The sequence below is a fragment of the Tachyglossus aculeatus genome, chromosome 9 (assembly GCF_015852505.1).
Source record: "Tachyglossus aculeatus isolate mTacAcu1 chromosome 9, mTacAcu1.pri, whole genome shotgun sequence".
In the NCBI taxonomy this organism is placed as follows: Eukaryota; Metazoa; Chordata; class Mammalia; order Monotremata; family Tachyglossidae; genus Tachyglossus; species Tachyglossus aculeatus.
Window position 1 is genome coordinate 30,428,263 of NC_052074.1, and position 27,983 is coordinate 30,456,245.

At 40.9% G+C, this 27,983-nt stretch overlaps 1 protein-coding gene across 1 annotated transcript; it reads right to left on the minus strand.

Moving 5' to 3' along the window:
- Positions 1-2,531: 2,531 nt before the first annotated feature.
- UBXN2A (UBX domain protein 2A) lies at positions 2,532-19,761 on the minus strand. Its single transcript, XM_038751208.1, has 7 exons — positions 19,704-19,761; positions 16,240-16,290; positions 15,052-15,193; positions 14,371-14,480; positions 12,848-12,985; positions 9,521-9,682; positions 2,532-4,434 (listed from the first exon to the last, which is right to left on the minus strand). Exons 2-7 carry the CDS (start codon positions 16,278-16,280, stop codon positions 4,242-4,244), a joined length of 786 nt encoding a protein of 261 aa, XP_038607136.1. The 5' UTR covers positions 16,281-16,290; positions 19,704-19,761; the 3' UTR covers positions 2,532-4,241.
- Between the last annotated feature and the right edge of the window lie 8,222 nt (positions 19,762-27,983).

The following is a 27,983-nucleotide window of genomic DNA, read 5'->3' on the forward strand; positions in this document are numbered from 1 at the left end:
GTTCTGCACAAAGTAAGCGCTCAATAAATGATTGAATGAATTCTCCCCCGCTTCAATCTCCTCCAAGAGGCCTTCCCTGCCTGCGCCCTTCTCCTTTCTTTCAACTCCCTTCATCATCATCATCAATGATGTAATTTATTACATCATCATTTTTATTTTATTTTATTTTATTTCATGTAATTTATTACATCATCATCCCTTCTGCGTCACCTTGACTTTTTCCCTTCATTCATCCCCCGCTCTCTGTCACGCGGCACTTGAAGTACACATCTATGATTTATTTATATGGTGTCTAGACTGTAACCTCATTGTGGTATATTGTCCTCTCCCAAGCACTTCGTACAGCGCTCTGCACAGGGTAAGCGCTCAATAAATACAACTGACCGACTTGGTGCTTGGTTCATCATCCTCCCTTTATTCATCTTTTGTTCCATTTCCTAACTGGGACAAACTAAGGCCTGATGAACTACGATCACCTATTCGGTATAAATAAACGTGACAATAACTTTGAAGGAAGGCAAGTCTCTGCTGCACGAACCTGCTTTTAATAATAATAATACGAATAGTTTTGGTATTTGTTAAGCGCTTACAATGTGCCAAGCCCTGTTCTAAGCTAAGAAGTTTATCAGGTTGGCCCTCATGAGGCTCACAGTCTTAATCCCCATTTTCCAGATGAGGTAACCGAGACACAGAGAAGTTAAGTGTCCAAAGTCACACAGCTGACAGTTGGTGGGGCCGGGATTTGAACCCATGACCTCCGACTCCAAAGCCCGGGCTCTTTCCACGGAGCCATGCTTCTTTTCTGGTTCAAGTATGGCAAACAAGAGGCAAAGCTTCTTTTATCATTTGACTATGTTTGCCAACCACCTAGGATGTTGTTGTTGTTATATTTTGGTATTTGCTAAGCACCTCCCAACTGCCAAGCACTGTTCTAGACGCAGGCTAAGCAGGTCGGACACAATCCCTGACCCACGTGTGGCTCACTGTCTTAAATATTTATTTTATTTTGTTAGTATGTTTGGTTTTGTTCTCTGTCTCCCCCTTTTAGACTGTGAGCCCACTGTTGGGTAGGGACTGTCTCTATATGTTGCCAATTTGTACTTCCCAAGCGCTTAGTACAGTGCTCTGCACACAGTAAGCGCTCAATAAATACGATTGATGATGATGATGAAGTACGAGAGAGAACAGACGTGTCGAGATTACTGTGGTAAATCACTGCAGAGCAATTGCAAATTTAAGAAAAAATACGAATGATCTCGCAGGTTGCTCATAACACTAAAACACTAATTAAATTCAGAACAATAACATTTAAATGAGTCACACCTTGCAGGTTTTTTTAGAGTTTATTTAAGCATTCCGTTTAAAACCTCCAGTAGATCAGATACTTCGGGGATTGAGGACAACGCAATTCAGATGTAATTTGTTTCATTACAAATACAAATATAAATTACTGCAACTGTTTCGTTAACTTCTTACAAACGGTATTTAATGTTGAAGAAAAATATAGTCCTCAGTTATTATGCACTATCACTGTCAAGTTCTCTAAGGCACTAAAATATATTCATCGCCATCTAATATTGTATTTCTAACGTTAGCATCCAAAACCAATGATACGCCTTATTTTACTGATCTAGTTTTTTTAGGTTGAATATAGTGCGTAGAAATTTAACCTAAAGCCGGACGATAAAGTGGGTTTTCACCAATAGCAGTGCATTTTCTATATCCCCACATGGACAAGAGTTTCCAAGAAACCATTCTAACCTGAATTTGAGCCATCTGTAGTTTGGGTTCATTCGACCGTATTTATTGAGCGCTTACTGTGTGCAGAGCACTGTACTAAGCGCTTGGAAAGTACAATTTAGGTGAGATGCGAGTGTTCTCGTGAAGATGCTCATTTGCACTGTGACGTTTCCTGGCCCGCCGTCATATGTGGATTCAACCAGGATGTAAAATACAAAAGCCCACCACGTTCTCCTGAAATCAAAGGTTATGTTCTTGAAAAATCTCAGTCAGGAAAACATGCGGTAGCACTCGCCCTCTCTGATATTCATTCAGTCGTATTTATTGAGTGCTTACTGTGTGCAGAGCACTGTACTAAGCGCTTGGAAAGTACAATTTAGGTGAGATGCGAGTGTTCTCGTGAAGCTGCTCATTTGCACTGTGACGTTTCCTAGCCCGCCGTCATATATGGATTGAACCAAGATGTAAAATACAAAAAATCCAGAATTTTTCTGACTGAAAAATCTGTCAGGAAAACATGCGGTAGCACTCGCCCTCTCTGATATTCAATCGTATTTATTGAGTGCTTACTGTGTGCAGAGTACTAAGCGCTTGATATCCTGAGCATGTGCACAAGTTGTTTCTTTCCATAATAATAATAGTATTTAAACACTTGCTATGTGCCAAGCATTGTTCCAAGGGCTGGGGTAGATACAAGCTGATCAGGTTGGACACAGTCCCCTGTCCCACATGGGGACTCACAGTCTCAACCCCCCATTTTACAGATGAGGTCACTGAGACACAGAGATGTTAAGTGACTTGCCCACGGTCACACAGCAGGCGAGTGGCAGAGCCGAGATTAGAACCCAGGTCCCAAACTAAACTGCATCAAACCCAACGGGCTCCCATTTTCCCTAATACCCTAACAATGTTTTAACCATACCTGTCTACTCTCCCAGGGAAAAGATTCTAGATTTATGCTCCGCTTGTAGCAATTCTTTGAAAATCAGTCACAATACGAAATCATGGTCACAATTGAAAAGGAAAATGGAGACAATTGGGTGTCAAAGCTTTCAGGTCATTAAAAGTAGCTTAAACCCCTCTGGTTACGAAAACGCTGGCTTTACAATGCTACTAACAGTGTACATCTTACTGGAGAGGGCATGGAAGTAACTGCTCAATCTTACCATTATCAACAGAAGTTATTTCCTTCTTACCCACCTAATAAAAGTTCACTCTAGAGCTAATTGTCTTGATAGTTTTCCAGTTTTATTTATCGTTTTCAGACAAATAAAGCGGTAGGAGGATCCAATTTACCAAGGATAAGAAGGGGCAGTGAAGTGTCCCTATCTAGGTTTGGCTGGAAAAACTTAATTCTTCCTTGTGACAATTTTATCTACCAAATAATTAACATAAAGAATGCAGGTCGATATGTGAGGTTTTCCATGAGTAACAACTGTCATGTCACAGGATAAGCTTTTTGCTTTCTACATAAAAACTGCGTTCAGGCTATGTAGCTTTATCGATTCATTTTCGATGAATAAACAGCAAAAGAGAGCACAGATGATATTGCCAAACACACAACCTAAAATAAAGGAAAAATGTGAGATATAAAGGAGACGATAAAGCAGAAGTCCTGGTGAAGGTGAAAAGTGGGAGGGCAGGCTGGGAAAGAAGGGACACGCACGTTTCTTCATAAGACAACACAAGGAAATAAAGTGGGTAGAAATCTTATGTGCACTTATTAGGTAATACTGATCACATTTAACGGTTATTGGAGCAAGAATAGATGATAATGCTGAAACTACTGATTGCGCTTTCTCCAAAGATGTCATTTCTTAGTAGAAGTGCTTAGTACAGTGCTCTGCACACAGTAAGTGCTCAATAAATACGATTGAAAGAATTTCTTTGGCTACTGCTGCCAAACTGCCCTGGATCTTTCAGAAATTAAAATGCACCTGTAATATTGGGAAGAATGAACACCGCAAATCCATGTGTTCCCAAGCACACAGGCCAACACTGATGCAGACGACAGAGCTACTTATCAACCATTAAATTTTAACTAGGAAACTAAGAACTCTATTGAAGCTTTGACCTGGTTCATCAGACAGAAGTTCAAAATACACTTTTAATGAGCTAACGTAGCTTTCTAAAAGGCAATGAACAATTTTTGAAGGAACGCTACTCATTTATGGCCAATATCAGATTCCAAACGATACGAGCATCCATTATAAAACTCATGACAATAGGCAATATACGAAAATAAATACCACGTTTTAGACTTCAGGAGTAGCCGCCTTTTTGAAGAAAAGTGCACTGCATTCCAAGTAATACTGACCCAGTTGCTTTTTGGTTTTGTCATCTTTCATTTACAAATCTTCCGCTAAAATGACAGCTAATTCTTTCCCGGGCCCTGTGTCAAATAATCCTGACTCGGACTTTTCCGGTTTCGGTCTGTCCATCCCACCCAGAACAGTCCATCTTCTGGAACTTTCCCACTGATGGTCTGTAACGAACCGATACTATAATAGTCCTTCGAAAGGTTCGGTTGTTTTCTCAGCTCTCTGAATGACTACGGCATTCTGTAATTCGGCTTCCTCTAAAGTGAGCGTTTCATCCAGAAGCTTGAGGAAAGGAAGAGCTGTCCTAAGGGTAAAAGGGACATTTCTTGCAGATCCTTGGTATTTCCTGATGAAGTCTCTGACGTGGCTGACTCTGGGGGGGAAAAAAAATTGCAAATACAATATTTAATCCAACAATCGCCCCGTTCTGGCATCATTTCTGTAGCTTTAATTAACACAAGGGTTATGGGAGGGGGTGTCAAATAAGAATTAAATGAGGCGCAGGAGAAAAAAGAGAGGATAAGGAAGAGGGAAGAGAGCCCAGCCCGTTCACTTTACTCTTCTGCCAACCTACTCCCTTTACTTTGATCTCATCTACGTGGCTTATCCATATCCTCTCTGTCCCCTGAAACTCCTTCCCCCTTCTTATCTGACAGATCACCATTCCCCCTCAACCTTGGATAGAGCAAGGCCCTGGGAATCATAAGGACTTTGGTCCTAAACCTGCCTCTGTCTCTTGTCTGCTGTGGGAAACTTGGGCAAGTCACATCACCTCTCTCTGCCTCAGTTATCTTATCTGTAAAAGGGCGGTTAAGACTGAGCTCCAAGTGGGATGTGGTCTGTGTCCAACTTATCTTGAATACCCCTGCGCTTAGTACAGTACCCGGCACATAGCAAATGCTTAGGGAATACCATAAAAAAAATTAAAATCACATTTCCTCCAAGAGGAATGAAGTCCTCATATCCCCCACTCCCTCTCCCTTCTGCGTCAGCCTGGCAGTTGGATTTCCACCCTTTTAAGCACCCGATACTCATCCGCCACCCCAGGCCCCACAGCACTTATGTATGGACCCTTAATCTATTTTAATGTCTGTTTCCCCACCTACCCCGTAAGCTCCTTGTGAACAGGGAACGTGTCCACTAGCTCTGCTGTATCCCCTCCCCTTTAGTGCAGCGTTCTGTACACCAAAGCATTCATTGGCACTCATAAAATACCACTGATGGATGGATTGGGGGAACTTCTATTTCACCCTCCAAGTGTCGCATACACTAGGCCCTCAATAAATTAACCCCTCTGCGCCCCCATTTTCAAAGAAGAACCGCCCTTCCCACTGAGTTAGCCAGTCTGTGGTACTTCCCAAGTGCTTAGTACAGTGCTCTGCACACAGTACGCGTTCAATAAATACGATTGAATGAATTGAACTCTTCTCCTCTGCCTACTCTGGCGTGGGCCACGTAACGCTGTTTAGGTTTATGTGCTTACGAAAACCAGTGATTTACTTCTTCCTCAAAAACTGGGGTGGGGAAATTATGTGGTAGAGACCGTTACAGGAGTAAACACTGTAGCAGTAAGAGTTTGGATTCAGATGGTACGATTATATGCTACAAAAACTAATGATTTATTTCTTCCTCAAAAACCAGGGTGGGGAAATTGTGTGGTAAGAGACAACTGCAGGAGTAAATACTGTAGCAGTAAAAGTTTGGATTCAGATGGCCAATTTGAAGTAACTATTTCTCTTATGAATCAACGCCTTATCGTGGCAGGAGAGTTTGAATATACCAATATACCAAGATATGCCACAGAGCTATTCTCTCACCAGGGTTACCCATAATGGAAGGGTCTAAGCCAAAGCATCAAAGTTGATTCACCTGTGCTGGGCAGCAGCGGTGTGCGAAAGAGTCAGAAGTGAATGATCAAGTGGTCAAAGTGCTGATCAAAGACAATGGCAGAGACTTAAGTTTTTACTGTGCAGAAGGCGGCAATCGTAAACCACCTCTGCATTCTTTACCAAGAAAACTCTATGGATAAATCCATAACGTCACTATGAATCGGAAATGACTCCAAGGCTTTGATGATGAGTGAGTCTATACCTCTTGCAGTCTGGTTCACGCAATGTTTTGAATTCCATGGCCACTTTAAAAATAGTAATTGCTAGTGATTCTTACATTATTCCCTTTTCTGGTACTGGTGTAAAACACAAAAGGCTACCATTGTACATGCTAAGTGTAGTGAATCACTTGGTGTTCACCATAAATTTATTTATTCAGCAATTAAAGAGATTGAAGGGGCTACAATTTTTTTTTGTGGTAGTTAAGTGTTTATTACATGCCAGGTACTGTACTAGGGTATTGGGATACAGGCTAATCAGGTTGGACAGAGTCCATGTCCCCATTTTAGATGGGGTAATCGAGGCAGAGAGAAGTGAAGTGACTTGCCCAAGGTCACGCTGCAGACAAGTGGCGGAGCCCAGGTCCTTCCGACTTCCAGGCCTGTGCCACGCTGTGTCTCAAAGTGTCATCTGTTCCAATTTCCAGCCCCCTAAGCCACCCCAAAGAACCTACCCTAAATAGAGGTGGTTTCATTTGAGGCAGAGCTCCCAATCCCTGGAATTTTGAGCATTCCTAAAGGTGACTGCAGCATCCATCCTGTTTGGCCTCCACCTTCCCCTGGCAGGGCCCGTTCCTGTACATCTCCAAAAAGAGGAGAGATGCTACCACCACCCTGGAATTACATGACTTTTATCATCAAGAAGTTTGTCTTTCGGTATAATCTATCTGAAATTTATTTTCGTGTCTGTCCTCCCCGGCTAGACTGTAAATTCCTTGAGGGCAGGGATCACGTCTACTCATGATATTGTACTGTAGAGAAGCAGCGTGGCTCAGTGGAAGGAGCACAAGCTTTGGAGTCAGAGGTCATGGGTTCAAATCCCGGCTCCGCCAACTGTCAGCTGGGTGACTTTGGGCAAGTCACTTCACTTCTCCGGGCCTCAGTTCCCTCGTCTGTAAAATGGGGATGAACCCTGTGAGCCCCCCGTGGGACAACCTGATGACCTTGTACACCCCCAGCGCTTAGAACAGCGCTTTGCACATAGTAAGCGCTTAATAAATGCCATTATTATTATTATTACTCTCCCAAATGCTGTGTACAGTGCTCAGTGCACAGTAACTATTCAGTAAATACTTTTCATTGATTTATTCATCTAAAACTCAAATTTGCCATTTTAGTCCATCGGCACAGATTTCTCAATCACCTTTTGCCTCTTGAGAATAAGGTCAGTACCCTGAAATAATAATAATAATAACAATAACAGTAATAATAATAATAATAATAATAATAATAATAACAATAATGGCATTTGTTAAGCACTTACTATATGCAAAGCACTGCTGGTTTGACAACAACCGATTAGACTCTCCTTCCCCAAAATGTTGAAAGGGCATTTGATTACAACCGTTAAGACTAAAATCTCACTCACTTGGTGAACCATATGTTCTGTTGCGTGAATGGATAAAAATTCTCCCAGTCATTAGTACCTTAAAGTGACAACTCCACGTAAGGGGGGAAAAAACAACAAAAAACAAAGCTCTTTGTCCGAAGAATTCCTGGCTATATTTGTTCAAGCTATTGACATGTATACCGACTGTGATGTGTGTGCTTGCCCCTTGAAAGTGGCACAAAACCATCAGGGTCTAAACCAAAAGATAATAATGACTTTCAGTCCAATAACATAAATCACTTTCAGAAGATGCTCTATGTTACATTTCTTGTTGCTGTGGTTACCTAGCTCCTTAATACGGAAGACTTCTTAGTTCAGCATGATTTGCTTTTACAGCATTTTCCAGTAACCCCAAGAACATATTTGGCACATTTTTACAGTACAAATACCTATCTACTTCATACCAAAGTGCTTATCATCAGTACCTACATTCCTCACAATATTGACAGCGCCACTATTAATGGACTTGAACACGTAAACGGTTCCATCAGTTCAGCAGATTTCTTTCCGTCCACCTGAGTTTCTCTGAATTTCAACTTCAAACCTAGATTTTCCACGTACTCTGGGCTTTCTTCTCAAAATTCTATCCCTTGCGATGAAGAAGCCCCTTGGTAGATGAACTGATCTACCCACTATTCATTTTCACAGTTCACAGAAGAGACCAATTGTGATTCTTCCCTGCAAAACTTCAGGTGGTTCTGATGCCAAAAGAGAAGTTGTCTTCAAGTTGCGTTAGTTACAATGCAAAGGATGTGCATTAAAGATCAGAAGGTCCGTTTGGCAAGATATGAATGTGTGAGACATGTTTGAAAATGGATATGATTCTGAATCCTAAATGCAATGCTCTGTAAACACAGGGATCCATACAAATGCTCGGATAATAACATGAATCACGAGTGAGGGGGTAGACGCTGAAAATGAATACGCTGCTTTACTGCAATGTACCATGAGAGGGTCAAAGCCCTCCAATTTGTTACTGTTAATGACTGCCGAGACTTCCTACATCTCTCAGAGAATTTGACCTACAGGGCACACACACACAGAAAAGCAAAACAACTTAATCTTCCATTGATTTCATTTGTGTTATAATAGCATGGAAGGTTATTTAGACACAGAATTAGATCAATTCCTCTTTTTCTATACTCCTTCCTTCTGCCTCAGGTCCAGAGGTGCCAACTTTTCATCCTGAGCATGGGGGTGAAAATGGGACAATGATTTCAGCTGGGGGTGAGTTCTAGGAGGGGACAAGCTTTAAAGACCCCCAAAACTGTGAAGTATCATTTGGAGATTTCCATCCCTGACAGGAAACGTTCAAAATCTTGTCAGAGACCTGGGGTGAGCACGTTGGCAGTCTAGCTGACAAAGCCACTGGGGCAATCTTCCCATGAAATGGGCACCTGTGCCCAAGGGCTTCCAAGAGATTGAGAGCCACTTCCCCTTGCTCCCTTCAGGAAATAATTGCTGGGCAGATCATAAACTACACTCCTTCTCTTGGGAAATGTGTCACGCCAAACGATTTCCCGCAGCAAACTGCCACTGCTCCCAAGCTTTGGTTCAGGACTGTGAGAAGAAAGCTTGTAAAATTCCCTTTGCTATGGATTCTCAAAATAATGAAATGCCTGTAAAAGCTCAAATCTGTCTCTGAGTGGGAATCGCAAAGGTTGTGCTCGAACGAGATTTTAGATTTTAATCACATCCGCAAAAAGTAAACGTTCTACTCAAATGAATTGTTCAAGGACTTTGAATAGACATTTAAGCCATGAATTTAACTCTTGCCCTCCAATACCCAATTTATTTGCAGTAATACCTGTGCTCTTGGTTCTCTATTAGCTCTATCCTCAATATGGAAATTGCTTCATTAAAATATTACGGTTTAATGGAAGGAGCCGTAGACATGGACAACATGAAGGGGGAAGCCGGGGGAGGAAAGGTCAAATCCTAAAGTACCTCATTAAGACCTACCTGTGAGAAACATTAAATTTCTGAATGATCCTTTTCCCATCAGCTAACCAGATCTGCACGTCAGTGCTGGGCTCTAAATCGTTCAATGGGATGAAAGAGAGCGTCTTTTGGTTCTTAGCTTCACCACTGTTATTTACTTTGGAAACTATTTTTGGTGTGGCACTAAAAAAGAAACACAAAGTCACGGATTAAGGCATATTTTAAAAGTCCAGTTTTAGAATGCAGTCATAAGCCCCAGAAATCAGTTAGGCATATCATTCATGGTCATTCTGTTAGGTCACTTCTCTGTGTCTCAGTTTCTTTATCTGTAAAATGGGGATTAAAACTTTGAGCCCCATGAAGGACATGGACTGTGTCCAACCTGATTAGCTTGCATCTAATCCAGTGCCTGGTACATAGTAAGAAGTTAACAAATACCATAAAAAAAAATCTTATTTAGGTCAAGCAGTAGCCAAATGACTTTAAAGTTCCTGTACAAAAAGTCAGAGAAATGCAAGTGTAATAACAGACAAAAGAAGATAAAGCTTTGTAGTGACCAAAAAAAAAAAAATTAACCCTCACAGTGGAATCAATACATGCTTTTTGGATGTGAAGTGAAAACAATACACAGCAGACATCCTAAATGTAAAATGGCAGCTAAATGGAGGACATTTATTGAACAGGCTGTACATTAAAATTCTAATTAGGAAATCAGGAGACAAGCCATTATGGGCCAGACTAATAATCCATCCAGCTCAATATTCTGTGGCTCACAGTTGTCAATGGGAGGAGGGATACATGACGTAATTTTTACTTATCTGTAGAGCTCGGTCATCATGTCGGTTCCAGAACGGAACCCAAATGATCACTTTTAAGTCTATGGGAAAACATATCCCACAGTGCAGCTATTCGTGATATAGCAACATTTTCAAGGAACATAACCAGGCTACGTAGGGGGTACAAATGGACACTGCACCAGAAGACTGGAAAACAGCCAAAGTAACCCCCCACCGAGTACTGAGAAAAACACAATCTGCTGTGGGAGAAACAGCTTGGTTTCTGTACAGGGAAACTGTGCCATACTATTCTTCTGTAGTTCTCTGAGTTTGGCAACCATGTGGATAGAGGCAAACCAAAGCCATAACATATTTACATGTTCAAAAGGCTTTTCATAGGTTTGCACTAACCCAGTGACTGGAGGAATACTGGCCCAAAGCTAGGAAACAAAAGGAGGGGAAAATTAGCCACTTTTCAGGAGGGAGAAATACAAATAGGGGGATTTGTGCCAGAACTGGATTTGTGTAATTTTTCATAAATAATCTGGGAACGGGAATGCTTGGAGAAATTTCCAAGAGCTCAGATGACACTAAGCATTTTTGGTGGTAAACTGCTAATATGAGATGGGAATACACTCCAGGGAGACCTTAAGGCTGAGTGAATGGGTTGAAGAATGGCAGATGAAATTCAAAGGGAGCAAGTGCGAAGTTATAGTAATGCTCCTCTGCCTCCCACCCCTTTACTGTCAGTTTTGGGTCCCCTTCTGTTTTTCATCTACACCCACTCCCTTGGAGAACTCACTGACTCCCATGACTTCAACTTCCACCTCTTTGCATATGATTCCCAAATCTACACCGCCAGCCCTGATCTCTCTCCTTCTCTGCAGTTTCCTACTTTCTCCTGTCTTCAAGACGTCTCTATTTGAATGTTCCACTGGCGCTTCAAACTAAACATGTCCACAACAGACCTCCTTATTTTCCTGTCCAAATCCTGTCCTCCCCATGACTTTCCTATCACTGTAGATGGCACTACCATTCTCCCTGTCTCTCAAGACCATAACCTTGGGGTTATCCTTGACTCCTCTCTCTTATTCAACCTACATACTTAATCCATCACTAAATCCTTCACGACGTCACTAAAATCCACCCTTTCATTCATTCAATCGCATTGATTGAGCTCTTACTGTGTGCAAAGCACTGTACTAAGTGCTTGGGAGAGTACAAAGACATCAAATACTTAAAACAATTATTATTATTTACCCAGTTGGTGAAGTATATTTGGAGTTTCTCACCAAAGAAATTTTTGCGGAAAGAAAATATCGGCGAGGGCTCTATATAAATTCACAGACAAGAGGAACATACTAGATTACTAGCAGAAAAGTTATGGATGTAGAAGGGAAGGTTCAGTAAGCTAGAAGGTACATTCCTAAATGTTAGGGTGGAAGTCAAAAAGGGCAACCATCACAAGTTCCTCAAAACACCCCGCTGCCACTGATGGAGGCAGAAGAGTAGGTTAAATGGACCTATGGTCTGATTCAATAACAGCATTTTTCATATTTCCCTATTCAGCACTTTGGATACAACGTTTTTAAAAATAGAATTTGTTAAGCCCTGCTAAGTGCCAGAAACTGTAAGAAGTGCTGGGGCAGATGCAAGGTAGTTGGGTTGGACATAGTTCCTGTCCCACATGGGGCTCTCAGACTTAATCCCCATTTTACAGACGAGGGAACGGAGGCCCAGAGAAGTGAAGTGATTTGCCCAAGGTCACACAGCAGGCAAGTGGCAGAGCCAGGATTAGAAACCAGGTTCTCTAGACTGTAAGCTTCTAGTAGGCAGGGATGTCTATGAACTCGATTGTATCGTACTCTCCCAAGCTCTTTGTACAGTGCTCTGCACACAGTAAGTGCTTAATAAATACCATTGATAGATGTTCATTTGACAAATCAATAATTTACAAGTCGGTATACATTTTAAATTTAGATGGTCTATAATTTATTTTCATCTTATCAACTCTTTGAAAAGTATGCAATGGCTCCCTATGCTTGGAGAAAAGAGATCATTACATTATGAGTTTATTTTTGAAATTTATCAAACCTCACATCTTATTTTCTTTTCAGCCAAGTGGCTGTTTTATGAGACCAAGGACAACAATCCTGGATAATCCATCTTTTCCACCACATTTTATTTTAGCTAGGTTTTCTTACTTAGCACATTCAATGTTTTTTTTGTGGGTCATTGATTGTTTTAAAAGAGGAAAAGAGAGGGAAAAAAAACGTTATGCCTCACATATGGGATCGTGTTACTTCTAGGATCAGCTAACTTTCGGGTTGCAAACATCATACAAGGAATCCTGGTTATTTGGTTACTAAGCTGCAATATGGGCATATCATTTTTAGGACACAATTTGGAATTTCAAAAGAACACATACAATTTTTCCCTTAAAAACTGCCATCCTCCCCACCAGAAATTTGCCACTCTACGCTTGGTGCCTACTTTGAAATGTGTCACTGCAGCACAACAAAAGGAGGAAGAACTGACAAATTATGCCTTCCCATGTGCTCCTAATACTCACCTTCCCAGTCTGTAACCTGGGCCCGAAAAGGGCTGAAATATTGGCTTCTTAGACACATACACCACATTTTTCTTGTCTTCAACCTTCACATCCACCTCTTCCTTATCAAACACTTTCTGCAATTCCAAAGGCAATTCCCTTGGGGGAAAAAAAAAATTAAAAGGATAAAAACCAAAATTAAACTGACCTTTTGAGAAAATAAATTTTAACAGTCTATACAATTCGCCTAGAAGGGAGCTATGGTCAAGAATCCTTTCATAACACAAAGAGCACGTGCATAGTATTTTTTAAAAAGAAACCTTTTAAATGTGCAAATCAAATGCATATGGTATTAAGTCTCAAATGCCAAAAAAGGGCCAACAATATTACATTTTAGAAAAGGGTACTGTGGTAAAATAAAACAGTTAGAATAAATATTAAATTCAAATCAAATGACCTGCACTTCAAACATTAGGAAACAGGGGTCTGTGAAAAGTGGTTTTTAACTTTTTTTTAAGGTATCACAAACAAGGAAATAATTGGGCCTTCCTTCGAAAATTATCCCCAGGTCTGTCCTATAAGGCACATGTCTCCCAAGAGCTTAGTACGGTGCTCTACACATAGCAAGTGTTCAATAAATACCACTGATTGACTGATATGAGCTACTTCACCTAAAAGATGAACTCCCCAATGATATATTTCTTAGGTATAAAAATGTTTTCCTACAGTCTCCTGAGTAAAAAAAAAGCTCACAGCTTAGAGAAGCAGCATGGCCTAGTGGACAGAGCACGGGTTTGGGAGTCAAAGGACCTGGATTCTAATCCTGGCTCCGCCACTTCTCTGCCAAATGGTGATCATTTGGGTTTGGAAAACCAAAAGCAAGGAAGGTGGGGGAAGTCTGCTGATGAAAAGACTTGCATGGCACATTGCCATCAAGACTGGCTCGCTTAACTGTAATTTCCATTAATGTCTGGGTCCCCCACTAGGCTGTAAGCTCGTTGTGGGCAGGGGATGTGTCTGTTATATTGTGCTCTCCCAAGCACTTAGAACAGTGCTCTGCACACAGTAAGCACTCAGTAACTGATTGACTGACTCCCTGAGCAAAAGCTCTGCATGTAAAGGAAGATGAGAAGGAAAAAGAGAAAAGAGCACCAGGTGCTGAAAACATTAAGTACAGCAACAGAACCAGGGACCTTTCCATAGAAAGGTCCCAGTGTGGGCCGGACTGTGGATTTCCCATTGGCCTTTTCAGCCACAGATGCACCCAGAGGAGAGCTTTACTGTTAGCGGTGTCTTCTAATATGAATAATATGAGTATATTATAATGCTATACTATATAGGTATAACATTAGGGAAAAAAAATTAGTAAAAAAACCCACCAAAACAGAGCAGACCAGGACACCCCCCAAAGCTTTCACTTACTTGAGTGAGCACTAAATTTTCAGTTCTCCAGTTGTCTAGTGAATACTTTCCCTAAATCCATAAAGCATCAGTGTATTAGTATAATTTGAACCATACTTTTGCTCACAGTCTTTATCACCTACCCTTTCTTTATGGAGTCCAAGAACTGTTGGCTTGCGCTATCGGTGTAGCTTCTGAGTTCATCGTTATTTACCGTGAAACCGTTTTTCCACAGTCTGATACATACATCAACCTGAGAAGGGGCGACAAGATATATTATTTCCAACAGCATTACAAATCTAGAATCTCGGGTGTTTTGATGTCCTTTGAGTACTCTCTCAAGTAAGCATCCATTTCTGTTTCTTCTAATAATCATGTCAGTATCTACTTGAGACTACCTCATTTAGCAAACGCCACATTTTATTCTTAGTTCCCAACATCACCTAATCTATATGGCACCCAAACAGATGCGTACTTATTAAAAATGACACAGAAATCAAAATCCACATCACAACGATATACTTAGAGGTAACTGATGAAAGTTTATTTCCACTTATTCAAATTGACAACTGGGCTTTTAAAGTAAGATAACAGGATGAATATCTATCACCATTAGCCACATAACCACTACCAAGATTAAAATTCCTACTTGTTAAACTGCAGTTCCCAAAGACAAATTTTCTGTAATTTTAGAGAAATCGCAACATAGTTGAGGGCATAATTTAGAGGATGTGCAATTGTGAAATCTGACCAGCATGAAAAACTAGGTGACAATAAAGTTTAATTTATGAATACTTAAGTAAGGCGAAGTACTTAGCACTCACCTGTTTCTTCTTGACATCCTTTGGTGACAGGCATATTGCTCCAACTTTCTGAGCTTCTTCAAAAAGATTGTCAACTAAATATTCATAAGTGTTTTGTTCATGACCACGAAGAATCTGCTTGTCAGATCCTGGTTCACGAACCCTGAGTAAGGAAAGTATTCGAATAGACGGTGACTAATAATAACCTTGAGTGACTGAGAAAAAATGCAGATGTAAACATTTTAAACTCTGTAAAAAAAAAATGCATTTGCTTCTCTGCTTTTCCCCACCCCTCCTGTTGTACTTCTGTTTGTTGACTTCATGATTAATTAGTAGCTCTTCTCCCCAAATCCTGCTTCAGGGGGGATTCTAGGACAATCATTATTTATGTTTACTTTGGCAAAGTTTAGTGTATTTTAGTGTCAACCTGCTCAAAAGACAGCTGGCTTTAGTACATGGTAATATGCAAAAAGTAATTAAGAAAGGATATCTGCAAGCACGGCAACATGCTAAATTTAGTACCTCACATCTCTCAACCTCCTTTATAACCTTAAAGGGGCTCCTTTTGATGAAAAAAATCCTTCCTTCCTTAGCTGTTATTGGCAGTGCCGTACCATTATCTGGAACCATCATTTAAGTCACCATAATAAACATGAACAATGGACTAAATACAATGCAAAATATCCAAATGCAGAATGGAATATCCATAGAGTAGGAACTTGTTTTTGAAGCAGGAAACATCATCTGCGTGTAAAAACCAGGCAAAGAAAGTATGAACGTGTGCTTAGCAGATACAGACAAAAGCAATTTGGTCTTTTTGGTAATTAATAATCATGGGACATGACTGTAGGACTTTTAACTGCACCCAAATAATTGACAGCAGGCTTTCACACACTGATTAGCACCTTAATAATTTGAACTTTTCCCTGCAAGTTAGGGAAAGACTGAAGGAAGAGAAATAACTCAGTAATTTATGGCATGTTTATCTTTGAAATCATTGAAAAATTTCCAAACTGAGATACCATTCAAACACAGCCAGGTTAAAAAAGTGATGATATACGTCATGTGGCTGTTACGAACTTGGTAAAACTATTAATTCAGGCTTCCTTCATGTATACTGAATTAGTAAAATAATGCTGAAGATGTAGAGAAGGATAAAGGGGTAAAAGAATGAGTTCTATACAAGAATACAAATATGAATCAACTCACCACTCTTCTTTTATAGTTTCAAGTTTGTCTACTTCTTTCATTCTGTTCCACCTAAAAAAAGATAAAAAGAAACCAAAGAGCCAGGTAAAGTCCACTTTCTGTCTTGACTGCATAAACACTTCTATCTTAATATTGAAAATCTTCGTTTTTATAAAACATTAAAAATGTGACTGTGCAGTAATGCTTTTGAATGCACAAGAGCAATGAGACATACCCGTTTTCAGAGACGGCAAAACGACTACTTATTTTTAAAAAATCAATTCTAGCGCGGATCTGGAATAAATAAGCTCAGTGGGCAGAAGTGATTGGACAGGCTTGGGCTGTATGATGAAGCTGAAAGGAACTTTTGGAAAAGATTCAATTTATCCCCATCTAGGTAGGGAAATAGCATCCTGGAGTCCCAGATGGTCTCCCAACCTGCTCATTTTTTATGTTTTATCAGTCAACCAGTGGTATTCACTGCGTGCTTACTGTGCGGAGAACACTGTATTAAAGGCTTAGGAGAGCACAATGCAACAGACATGTCCCCTGCCCACTTGGACCTTTTAGTCTAGAGGACAAGATAGGCATTAAAATACATTATGGATATGTAGATATGTATATGTATGGATATATATATGTATGTATATATGTATGGATATGTAGATATGGATATGTAGCTTGGGGGCTGAGGGTGATGGCAGTGAATATCAAGTGCTTAGTACAGTGCTCTGCACACAGTAAGCACTCAATAAATACGATTGAATGAATGAATGAAAGTGGTTAGCACAGCATTTAGTGTTTGACACACAGTGCTTAATACCAGAAGAAAGTGGGTAAAGGGTACAGATGGTATTGTAGTCTCTAGACTGTAAGCTGATTGTGGGAAGGGAACGTGCTTCCCTATTCTGTTATGTTGTACTCTCCCAAACGTTTAGTACAGTGCTCTGCACACAGCAAGTGCTCCATAAAACTGATTAATACAGATTGAGATCCAAGTGCACGAGCTACGCAGAAGGGAACGGGCGTAGGAGAAATGAGGGCTTAGTCAGGAAAGGCCTCTTGTAGGAGATGTGATTTTTATTAAGGCCTTGTAGGTGGGGAGAGTAGTGGACTGGCAGATAAGAAAGAGGGATGGGGTTCCAGGCCAGAGGGAGGATGTGGGCAGTGAAATAGATGAGACTGAGGTTCAGCGAGTCGGTTAGCATTAGAGAAATAAATCTCGCTGGCTGGGTTGTGGAAGAAAATCAATGAGGTGGGTTAAGAGGGGGAGAACTGATGCTTTAAAGTGCTTTAAAGTCAATGGTAAGGAGTTTCTGTTTGGTGTGGAAGCGACTGGGTGACCACTGAAGGTTATTAAGGAATGGGGAGGCATGGACTGAATTTTTTTTTCTGAAAAAGTAAGGACTGATGTAGGGAAAGGCAGGAGGATACAGGGAAGTCAACGAGGAGGTTGGGGCAGTAGTCGAGGCGGGATATGTCTGTTTGGACCAGCATGGGAGCAGGTTGAATGGAGAGAAAAGGGTGGATTTTAGCAATGTTGTTAAGGCAGAAGTCACAGAATTTGGTCACAGACTGAACATGCGCATTGAATGAAAGAGATGAGTCGAGAGTAACGCTAAGGTTACGGGCTTGTAAGATATGGGGCGGGGCGGCAGTGGTGTTGTCTAAAGTGATGAAAAATCTAAAGTCTTTTGGACTGTGAGCCCACTGTTGGGTAGGACTGTCTCTATATGTTGCCAACTTGTACTTCCCAAGCGCTTAGTACAGTGCTCTGCACACAGTATGCGCTCAATAAATACGATTGATGATGACGATGATGATGAAAAAACAAGGAGAGGACAGGATTTGGGTGGGAAGATGAGGTGTTCTCATTTGTGGGATCCTTTGCTTGGGCAGCATCAAAGTAATGTACGAAGAGTGACTCAACCTTATTTACTGGGTGCCTTCTGGGTCCAGAGTACTGCACTAGGCATTTAAGACTGAATTAGTAATCATCATCGTGATATTTGTTAAGCGCTCACTAAGTGCCACATGCTACCCTGACGCTACCCTGAGCTCTGAAGTAAATACCACGGACCAAACCTAGCCCCTGTCCCACATGGAGCTCTGGGTCTAAAGGGGACTGAGAACAGGTACTTAATTCCCACCTTACATCTAAGGAAACTGACGATTGGAGAAATGAAATGACTTGCCCAAGATGGCAAACCAGGCAAGGGGGGGAGTTGGGATTGAACCCAGGAAAGCGGGCAAAGCAGAATCCAAGGTCAGAGGTAGGATCAGAGCCTGGAAAGGCTCCCCGAATTGACCCAGTCTCGGCCTCCCTGCTGACACACTCACCAATCATTCAATCAATTAACGGCATTGATTATGTGCGTAATGTGTGCAGAGCACTGTAGTAAGCATTTGGGAGAGTACTCCCCCTCTAGAGTATAAGCTCATTGCAGGCAAGGAATGTGTCTGCTATATTGTACTTTACCAAGTAGTTAGTACAGTGCTCTGTGAACAGGAAGCGCTCAATAAATTCGATCGATACGACAGAATTAGCCGACACGTCCCCTGCCCATAAGGAGCTTACAGTCTAGGGGGAGATGCCATGGGCCCCTGGGCCGGCTCGCTGCCACACTCACTGTGTGCCCCACAATAAGCCCGTGGACACACTCCAGATTGTGAGCTCGTTGTGGGCAGGCATGTGTCTATTCATTGTCACAGTGTCCCCTCCCAAGGGCTTAGTACAGTGCTCTGCTACACAGTAAGCCCTCAATAAATAGGATGGAATGAATGAATGAACTCACCACATTTATTCATCATCATCAATCGTACTTATTGAGCGCTTACTATGTGCAGAGCACTGTTCTAAGCGCTTGGGAAGTACAAATTGGCAACATGTAGAGACAGTCCCTACCCAACAGTGGGCTCACCGTCTAAAAGGGGGAGACAGAGAACCAAACCAAACACACTAACAAAATAAAACAAATAGAATAGATATGTACAAGTAAAATAGAGTAATCATCATCATCAATCGTATTTATTGAGCGCTTACTATGTGCAGAGCACTGTTCTAAGCGCTTGGGAAGTACAAATTGGCAACATCTAGAGACGGTCCCTACCCAACAGTGGGCTCACAGTCTAAAAGGGGGAGACAGAGAACCAAACCAAACATACTAACAAAATAAAATAAATAGAATAGATAGGTACAAGTAAAATAAATAGAGTAATAAATAGGTACAAACATATATCCATATATACAGGTGCTGTGGGGAAGGGAAGGAGGTAAGGCGGGGGGAGGATGGAGAGGGGGAGACGAAGGAGGGGGCTCAGTCTGGGAAGGCCTCCTGGAGGAGGTGAGCTCAATCATATTTAGTTGTGCTGGACAGTACTTGTACTGTACTTCCCAAGCGCTTAGTACAGTGCTCAGCACACAGTAAGCGCTCAATAAATACGATTGATTGATTGATTTTGGGGGTGCGAGCCCCCCCCCTTACCTGCCTAGGCCGCGCAGAGGCGCCGCTGAGGGGAGCCACTGGGGGGCGGGCCCCCTAATATACCCCGCGCCGCGCATGCGCTCCCCCTACCTCCCCTCCGGACCAATCCCCGCCGCGGAAGCACCCCCCGCAGCCCCCCCGAAAGGTGACGTCACCGCCCCCCCCCCCTTTCCCCTCGCGCGCGCCTTCTTCCCGCCCTCCGGGGCCCTGGCCAAGGGCAGTTACCATGGTAACCGCTTCCCGGCTCCTAGGCCCGGTTCGAAGCGCTGGGGTAATAATAGTAATAATAATAGTAATAATGGCATTTATTAAGCGCTTACTATTTGCAAAGCACCTTTCTAAGCGCTGGGGTCATAATAATAGTGATAATGAATGATAATTAAGGCATTTATTGAGCATTTACTGTGTGCCAAGCACTGTGGTAATAATAATGATGATGATGATGGCATTTATTAAGCGTTTACTGTGTGCAAAGCACCGTTGCAAGCGCTGAGGTAATAATAATAATAATAATAATAATAATAATAATGGCATTTTTAAGCGCTTACTATGTGCAAAGCACCATTCCAAGCAATGGGGTAATAATAATGATAATAACAATAATTATAATAATGATGATGGCATTTTCTAAGCGCTTACTATGTGCAAAGCACCGTTCCAAGCTCTGGGGTAGTAATAATAATAATAATAATAATAATAATGATGGCATTTATTAAGCGCTTACTATTTGCAAAGCACCGTTCTAAGCGCTGGGGTCATAATAACAGTGATAATGAATGATAATTAAGGCATTTATTGAGCATTTACTGTGTGCCAAGCACTGTGGTAATAATAATGATGATGATGATGGCATTTATTAAGCGTTTACTGTGTGCAAAGCACCGTTGCAAGCGCTGAGGTAATAATAATAATAATAATAATAATAATAATGGCATTTTTAAGCGCTTACTATGTGCAAAGCACCATTCCAAGCAATGGGGTAATAATAATGATAATAACAATAATGATAATAATGATGATGGCATTTTCTAAGCACTTACTATGTGCAAAGCACCATTCCAAGCTCTGGGGTAGTAATAATAATAATAATAATAATAATAATGATGGCATTTATTAAGCGCTTACTATTTGCAAAGCACCGTTCTAAGCGCTGGGGTCATAATAATAGTGATAATGAATGATAATGAAGGCATTTATTGAGCGCTTACTGTGTGCCAAGCACTGTGGTAATAATAATGATGATGATGATGGCATTTATTAAGCGTTTACTGTGTGCAAAGCACCGTTGCAAGCGCTGAGGTAATAATAATAATAATAATGGCATTTTTAAGCGCTTACTATGTGCAAAGCACCATTCCAAGCAATGGGGTAATAATAATGATAATAACAATAATTATAATAATGATGATGGCATTTTCTAAGCGCTTACTATGTGCAAAGCACCGTTCCAAGCTCTGGGGTAGTAATAATAATAATAATAATAATAATGATGGCATATATTAAGCGCTTACTATTTGCAAAGCACCGTTCTAAGCGCTGGGGTCATAAGAATAGTGATAATGAATGATAATTAAGGCATTGAGTGAGCGCTTATTGTGTGCCAAGCACTGTGGTAATAATAATGATGATGATGATGGCATTTATTAAGCGTTTACTGTGTGCAAAGCACCGTTGCAAGCGCTGAGGTAATAATAATAATAATAATAATAATAATAATAATAATGGCATTTTTAAGCGCTTACTATGTGCAAAGCACCATTCCAAGCAATGGGGTAATAATAATGATAATAACAATAATGATAATAATGATGATGGCATTTTCTAAGCACTTACTATGTGCCAAGCACCATTCCAAGCTCTGGGGTAGTAATAATAATAATAATAATAATAATAATGATGGCATTTATTAAGCGCTTACTATTTGCAAAGCACCGTTCTAAGCGCTGGGGTCATAATAATAGTGATAATGAATGATAATGAAGGCATTTATTGAGCGCTTACTGTGTGCCAAGCACTGTGGTAATAATAATGATGATGATGATGGCATTTATTAAGCGTTTACTGTGTGCAAAGCACCGTTGCAAGCGCTGAGGTAATAATAATAATAATAATGGCATTTTTAAGCGCTTACTATGTGCAAAGCACCATTCCAAGCAATGGGGTAATAATAATGATAATAACAATAATTATAATAATGATGATGGCATTTTCTAAGCGCTTACTATGTGCAAAGCACCGTTCCAAGCTCTGGGGTAGTAATAATAATAATAATAATAATAATGATGGCATTTATTAAGCGCTTACTATTTGCAAAGCACCGTTCTAAGCGCTGGGGTCATAAGAATAGTGATAATGAATGATAATTAAGGCATTGATTGAGCGCTTACTGTGTGCCAAGCACTGTGGTAATAATAATGATGATGATGATGGCATTTATTAAGCGTTTACTGTGTGCAAAGCACCGTTGCAAGCGCTGAGGTAATAATAATAATAATAATAATAATGGCATTTTTAAGCGCTTACTATGTGCAAAGCACCATTCCAAGCAATGGGGTAATAATAATGATAATAACAATAATGATAATAATGATGATGGCATTTTCTAAGCACTTACTATGTGCAAAGCACCGTTCCAAGCTCTGGGGTAGTAATAATAATAATAATAATAATGATGGCATTTATTAAGCGCTTACTATTTGCAAAGCACCGTTCTAAGCGCTGGGGTCATAATAATAGTGATAATGAATGATAATGAAGGCATTTATTGAGCGCTTACTGTGTGCCAAGCACTGTGGTAATAATAATGATGATGATGATGGCATTTATTAAGCGTTTACTGTGTGCAAAGCACCGTTCCAAGCGCTGGGGTAGTAATAATAATAATAATAATAATAATAATGACATTTTTAAGCGCTTACTATGTGCAAAGCACCGTTCCAAGCGCTGGGGTAATAATAATAATAATAATGATGATGATGGCATTTTTAAGCGCTTGCTATGTGCAAAGCACCGTTCCAAGCTCTGGGGTAATAATAATAATAATAATAATAATAATAATAATAATAATAATGGCATTTATTAAGCGCTTACTATGTGCAAAGCACCGTTCTAAGCGCTGGGGTAATAATAATAATAATGATAATAATAATGGCATTTATTAAGCGCTTACTTTGTGCAAAGCACCGTTCTAAGCGCTGGGGTAATAATAATAATTATGAAGGCATTTCTTAAGCGCTTACTGTGTGCCAAGCACTGTGGTAATAATAATGATGATGATGGCGGCATTTATTAAGCGTTTACTATGTGCAAAGCACCGTTCCAAGCGCTGGGGTGATAATAATAATGATGGCATTTATTAAGCGCTTACTTTGTGCAAAGCACCATTCCAAGCGCTGGGGTAATAATAATAATAATAATTATGAAGGCATTTCTTAAGCGCTTACTATGTGCCAAGCACTGTGGTAATAATAATGGTGATGATGATGGCATTTATTAAGGGCTTACTATGTGCAAAGCACCATTCCAAGTGCTGGGGTAATAATAATAATAATAATAATAATAAAATAATAATAATAATAATAATGGCATTTTTAAGCGCTTACTATGTACAAAGCACCATTCCAAGCGCTGGGGTAATAATAATAATAATAATAATAATAATAAAATAATAATAATAATAATAATGGCATTTTTAAGCGCTTACTATGTACAAAGCACCATTCCAAGCGCTGGGGTAATAATAATGATAATAACAATAATGATAATAATGATGATGATGGCATTTTCTAAGCGCTTACTATGTGCAAAGCACCGTTCCAAGCCCTGGGGTAATAATAATAATAATAATAATAATAATAATAATAATGATGATGGCATTTTTAAGCACTTACTATGTGCAAAGCACCATTCCAAGTGCTGGGGTAATAATAATAATAATAATATTATTATTGAAGACTTTGAGCCCCACATGGGACAAACTGATTACCTTGCAGCTACCTCAGCGTTTAGAACAGTGCTTGGCACGTAGTAAGCACTTACCAAATACCATAATTATTATTATTGTTACTAAGTGCTTAGAATACAATACAAAAATAAACAGGCACATTCCTTGCCCACAGTCTTTACGCTCTCTCAGGCACATTCACATCCTCATGCTTTTTAAAATTATTTCAGATACTAATCCTGAAATGCCCCTTACCGATTTTTCATTCTTTACATTTAGAGATAGGCAAAACGACTGCTTCCTATCTCAGTTAGAGATAGGCAAAACAACAGTAGGCGCATTCCCTTCTTCCGCTGTAATTCTTGGGGATCACGATAGTAAGAATTGTGGTACCTCCGTTCATTCTTCACAACATCGCTAAAACCTGCCTTTTCCTCTCTGTCCAAACTGCTGCCCGGTTAATTCATTCATTCATTCAATCGTATTTATTGAGCGCTTACTGTGTGCAGAGCACTGTACTAAGCGCTTGGGAAGTACAAGTCGGCAACGTCTAGAGACGGTCCCTACCCAACAACGGGCTCACAGTCTAGAAGGGGGAGACAGACAACAAGACAAAACATGGAGACAGGTGTCAAAATTGTCCGAACAAATAGAATGAAAGCTATATGCACTTCTATTCCACCTAGATTACTGCATCAGCCTCCTTGCTGACCTCCCAACCTCCTGTCTCTCCCCACTCCAGTTCATACTTCATCATCATCATCAGTCGTATTTATTGAGCGCTTACTATGTGCAGAGCACTGTTCTAAGCGCTTGGGAAGTACAAATTGGCAACATATAGAGACGGTCCCCACCCAACAGTGGGCTCACAGTCTGAAAGGGGGAGACGGAGAACAAAACCGAACATACGAACAAAATAAAATAAATAGAATAGATAGGTACAAGTAAAATAAATAAATAAATAGAGTAATAAATATGTACAAACTTCACTCTGCTGCCCGGACCATTTTTCTACAAAAGCGTTCAGTCCGTGTTTCCTCAGGCCTCAGAAATCTCCCGTGGTTGCCCATCCACCTCCGCCTCAAACAGAAACTCCTTACCATCGGCTTTAAAGCAATCAATCACCTTGCCCCCTTCTACTCACTTTGCCATTCTACTGCAACCCAGTTGGCACATTTAACTCCTCTAATGCCAACCTGCTCACTGTACCTAGATCGCGTTTATCTCACCCCCGGCCTCTCGCCCACCTCCTGCCTCTGGGGTGGAAAGTCCTCCCTTCTCGTATCCAACAGACAATTACTCTCTCCTCCTTCAAAGCCGTATTGAAGGCACATCTCCAACAGGCCTTCTCTGACTAAGCTCTCTCCCTTCTGCATCCCCCTGACTTGCTCCCTTGCTTTGCACGTAGTAAGCACTTAATAAATGCCATTATTATTATTATTACCTTCAAAGCCGTATTGAAGGCACATCTCCAACAGGCCTTCTCTGACTAAGCTCTCTCCCTTCTGCATCCCCCTGACTTGCTCCCTTGCTTTGCACGTAGGAAGCACTTAATAAATGCCATTATTATTATTATTATTACCTTCAAAGCTGTATTGAAGGCACATCTCCAACAGGCCTTCTCTGACTAAGCTCTCTCCCTTCTGCATCCCCCTGACTTGCTCCCTTGCTTTGCACGTAGTGAGCACTTAATAAATGCCATTATTATTATTATTAGCCCCACTCCCAGCCCCACAGCACTTATGGTCAGATCTCTAATTTATTTATATTTGTCTCCCCCTTTTAGACTGTGAGCCCACTGTTGGGTAGGGACTGTATGTGTTGCCAATTTGTACTTCCCAAGCGCTTAGTACAGTGCTCTGCACATAGTAAGCGCTCAATAAATACGATTGATGATGATGATGATTTATATTCATGTCCGTCTCCCCCTCTAGACTGTAATCTTGTCATAGGCAGGGAATGTGTCTTATATTGTACTCTCCCAACCACATAATAGAGTGCTCTGCACACAGTAAGTGCCCAGTCGATAAATACCGGTCAATCAGTTGCTACCCTTTCTGTAGCTTACTCGTAATTTCCCAAGGTAGAAATAACTGCTATTGTAAATTGTGATTATCTGTGATTAAGCCGTGATCATTACAGGTTGTGTGGGTAGGCCAAGAGATCTGGCCATAATTTGGTGAAAGGAAAGCTGGAGTTTTTGAGAAATTGATGGTTTCTTCCGACGTATCTATGCTTACTTACCTCCACGATTGGGTTGCTTTGATCTTGAAGTGTTCCTCCAATTACAGGAAGGCTTGTTTCAAACATCTCGGCGTGCGATTTGGATAGAAAGCAACGGAAAAAGAAGCGATGCGGTCACCCTAACACAGCCGTGAGTTGGCTCCAATGTAGGGCAGCTTTGCCCAGAGAGTGCTTTGAAGAGCTGGCTTCATTGAGAATCAGTGAATTGTGTAGCACTTCTGCATTAGTAGTTTCTTAGTATTGCATCTGGAACCAATTTGCAGCTCCTTAAAATTCACCCCATCATTTACTGGAAACAGCAAATTGTTTAAATTGGTTACTTGTGAAGTGCTAACTCATTAAAGGGTCAGAGAATGCGTCCCTTTAGAATGGAACTGACTACCGTAATAAGAATTATGGTATTGTGTCAAGCACTGGTCTAAGCCCTGGGGTAGATACCCTCTTGAATTTTACCCAGTGTGACAGAAGTTACAAGCTCTTTCGCCATCCTCCCCATGACTCCTTTCTGTTGAAATGACTAACACAAAAATATCATTTTGACGATGGTTTTTTAGGAAGCATCTACCATGTTGAAGGAGGAATGCTTTTTTCTGGAATTACCAGAAACCACAGGGATAGTCCCTGATTCTCAAATAGATGTTGATGTTGATTGTTAGAGGCTGCAAGGCAGGAAATTCATATGGATCCTTCGCGGCTCTAACAATGCTTTATCCCCATTATCCACCCCCTCCATTACAGTGTGAAGCTTTAGAGTCAGTCAATCATGGAGATTTATTGAGCACCTACTGTGTGCCGATCACTGTACAAAGCACTTGGGAGAGTGCAGTGGAGAAGCAGTGTGGCTTAGTGGATAGGGAGTCGGAAGGACCTGCGTTCTAATCCCGGCTCTGCCACGGTCTGCTGTGTGACCTTGGGCAACTCACTTCACTTCTCTGTGCCTCAGTTCCCTCATCTGTAAAATGGGGATTAAGTCTGAGAGCCCCATGTGGGACAGGGACTGTGTCCAACCCGAATATCTCGTATCGACCCCAGTGCTTAGTACAGTGCCTGGCAAATAATAATAATAATAATAATGGCATTTATTAAGTGCTTACTATGTACAAAGCACCGTTCTAAGCGCTGGGGGGTTACAAGATGATCAGGTTGTACCACGGGGGGCTCACACATAATAAGCACTTAACAAATGCCATTAATAATAATAATAGTAATAATGATGATGGCATTTATTAAGCACTTACTATGTGCAAAGCACTGTTCTAAGCGCTGACATTATTATTATTATTGTTATTATTATCATTATCATTTAAGCGCTATGTGCCAGGCAATGATACTAAATGCTGGGGTAGATATAACATAATAAGGTTGGACACAGTCCATGTCCCACATGGGGCTCACAGTCTTCATCCCCATTTTACAGATGAGGGAACTAAGGCCCAGAGAAGTGAAGTGTCTTGCCCCAATAGTAGTACCAAAGGATGCTTACAGGTTGCCCTCTTTAAGAGTTATCGCCTCCCTTGCTAACAACTCTAATCTGGAGAAGCAGCGTGGCCTCGAACCGATCAGGGATCTCTCAGACCCGATTGGGTGAGCTGGAGGGGGAGAAAGTTTGAGAAGTGGAAATATAGAAATTTCCACACGCTGTTTCAGCCCCATGGGGATTTTCTCAACCCTGGGGTTCCCTAGAGATACAGCGACCACAGCAGTTGATAGCTGGGGGACCAGAACCAAATTCTTTATGCGGGGAGTTTTTCTACCTACATTTGTTCATTCCTTAGGGAAAAAATACCCAAATAAAACAGATGTCAAGATTTCAGATTCATGATTCAACCCTAACAAGGTACATGAACTTTTGCCTGGAGGCTTTGGTAAAATGCATGAATATTCAGATTTTCATGACAGAATGTGAAGGAAATGACATCCTTAGCAAACCCATTTTGGGGGACCGCTGTATACGCATTCGTCATCCAGATGCCCTGTGAGAAAGATGACTCAGAGAAAGCTTCTGTCTCGATCAGAGTCTCAGTATTCTGTATCTTGAATCATCCAAGTAGGGGGAGAAATCCTGGCAGTGTAATTGCCATTTTTTGGCTACC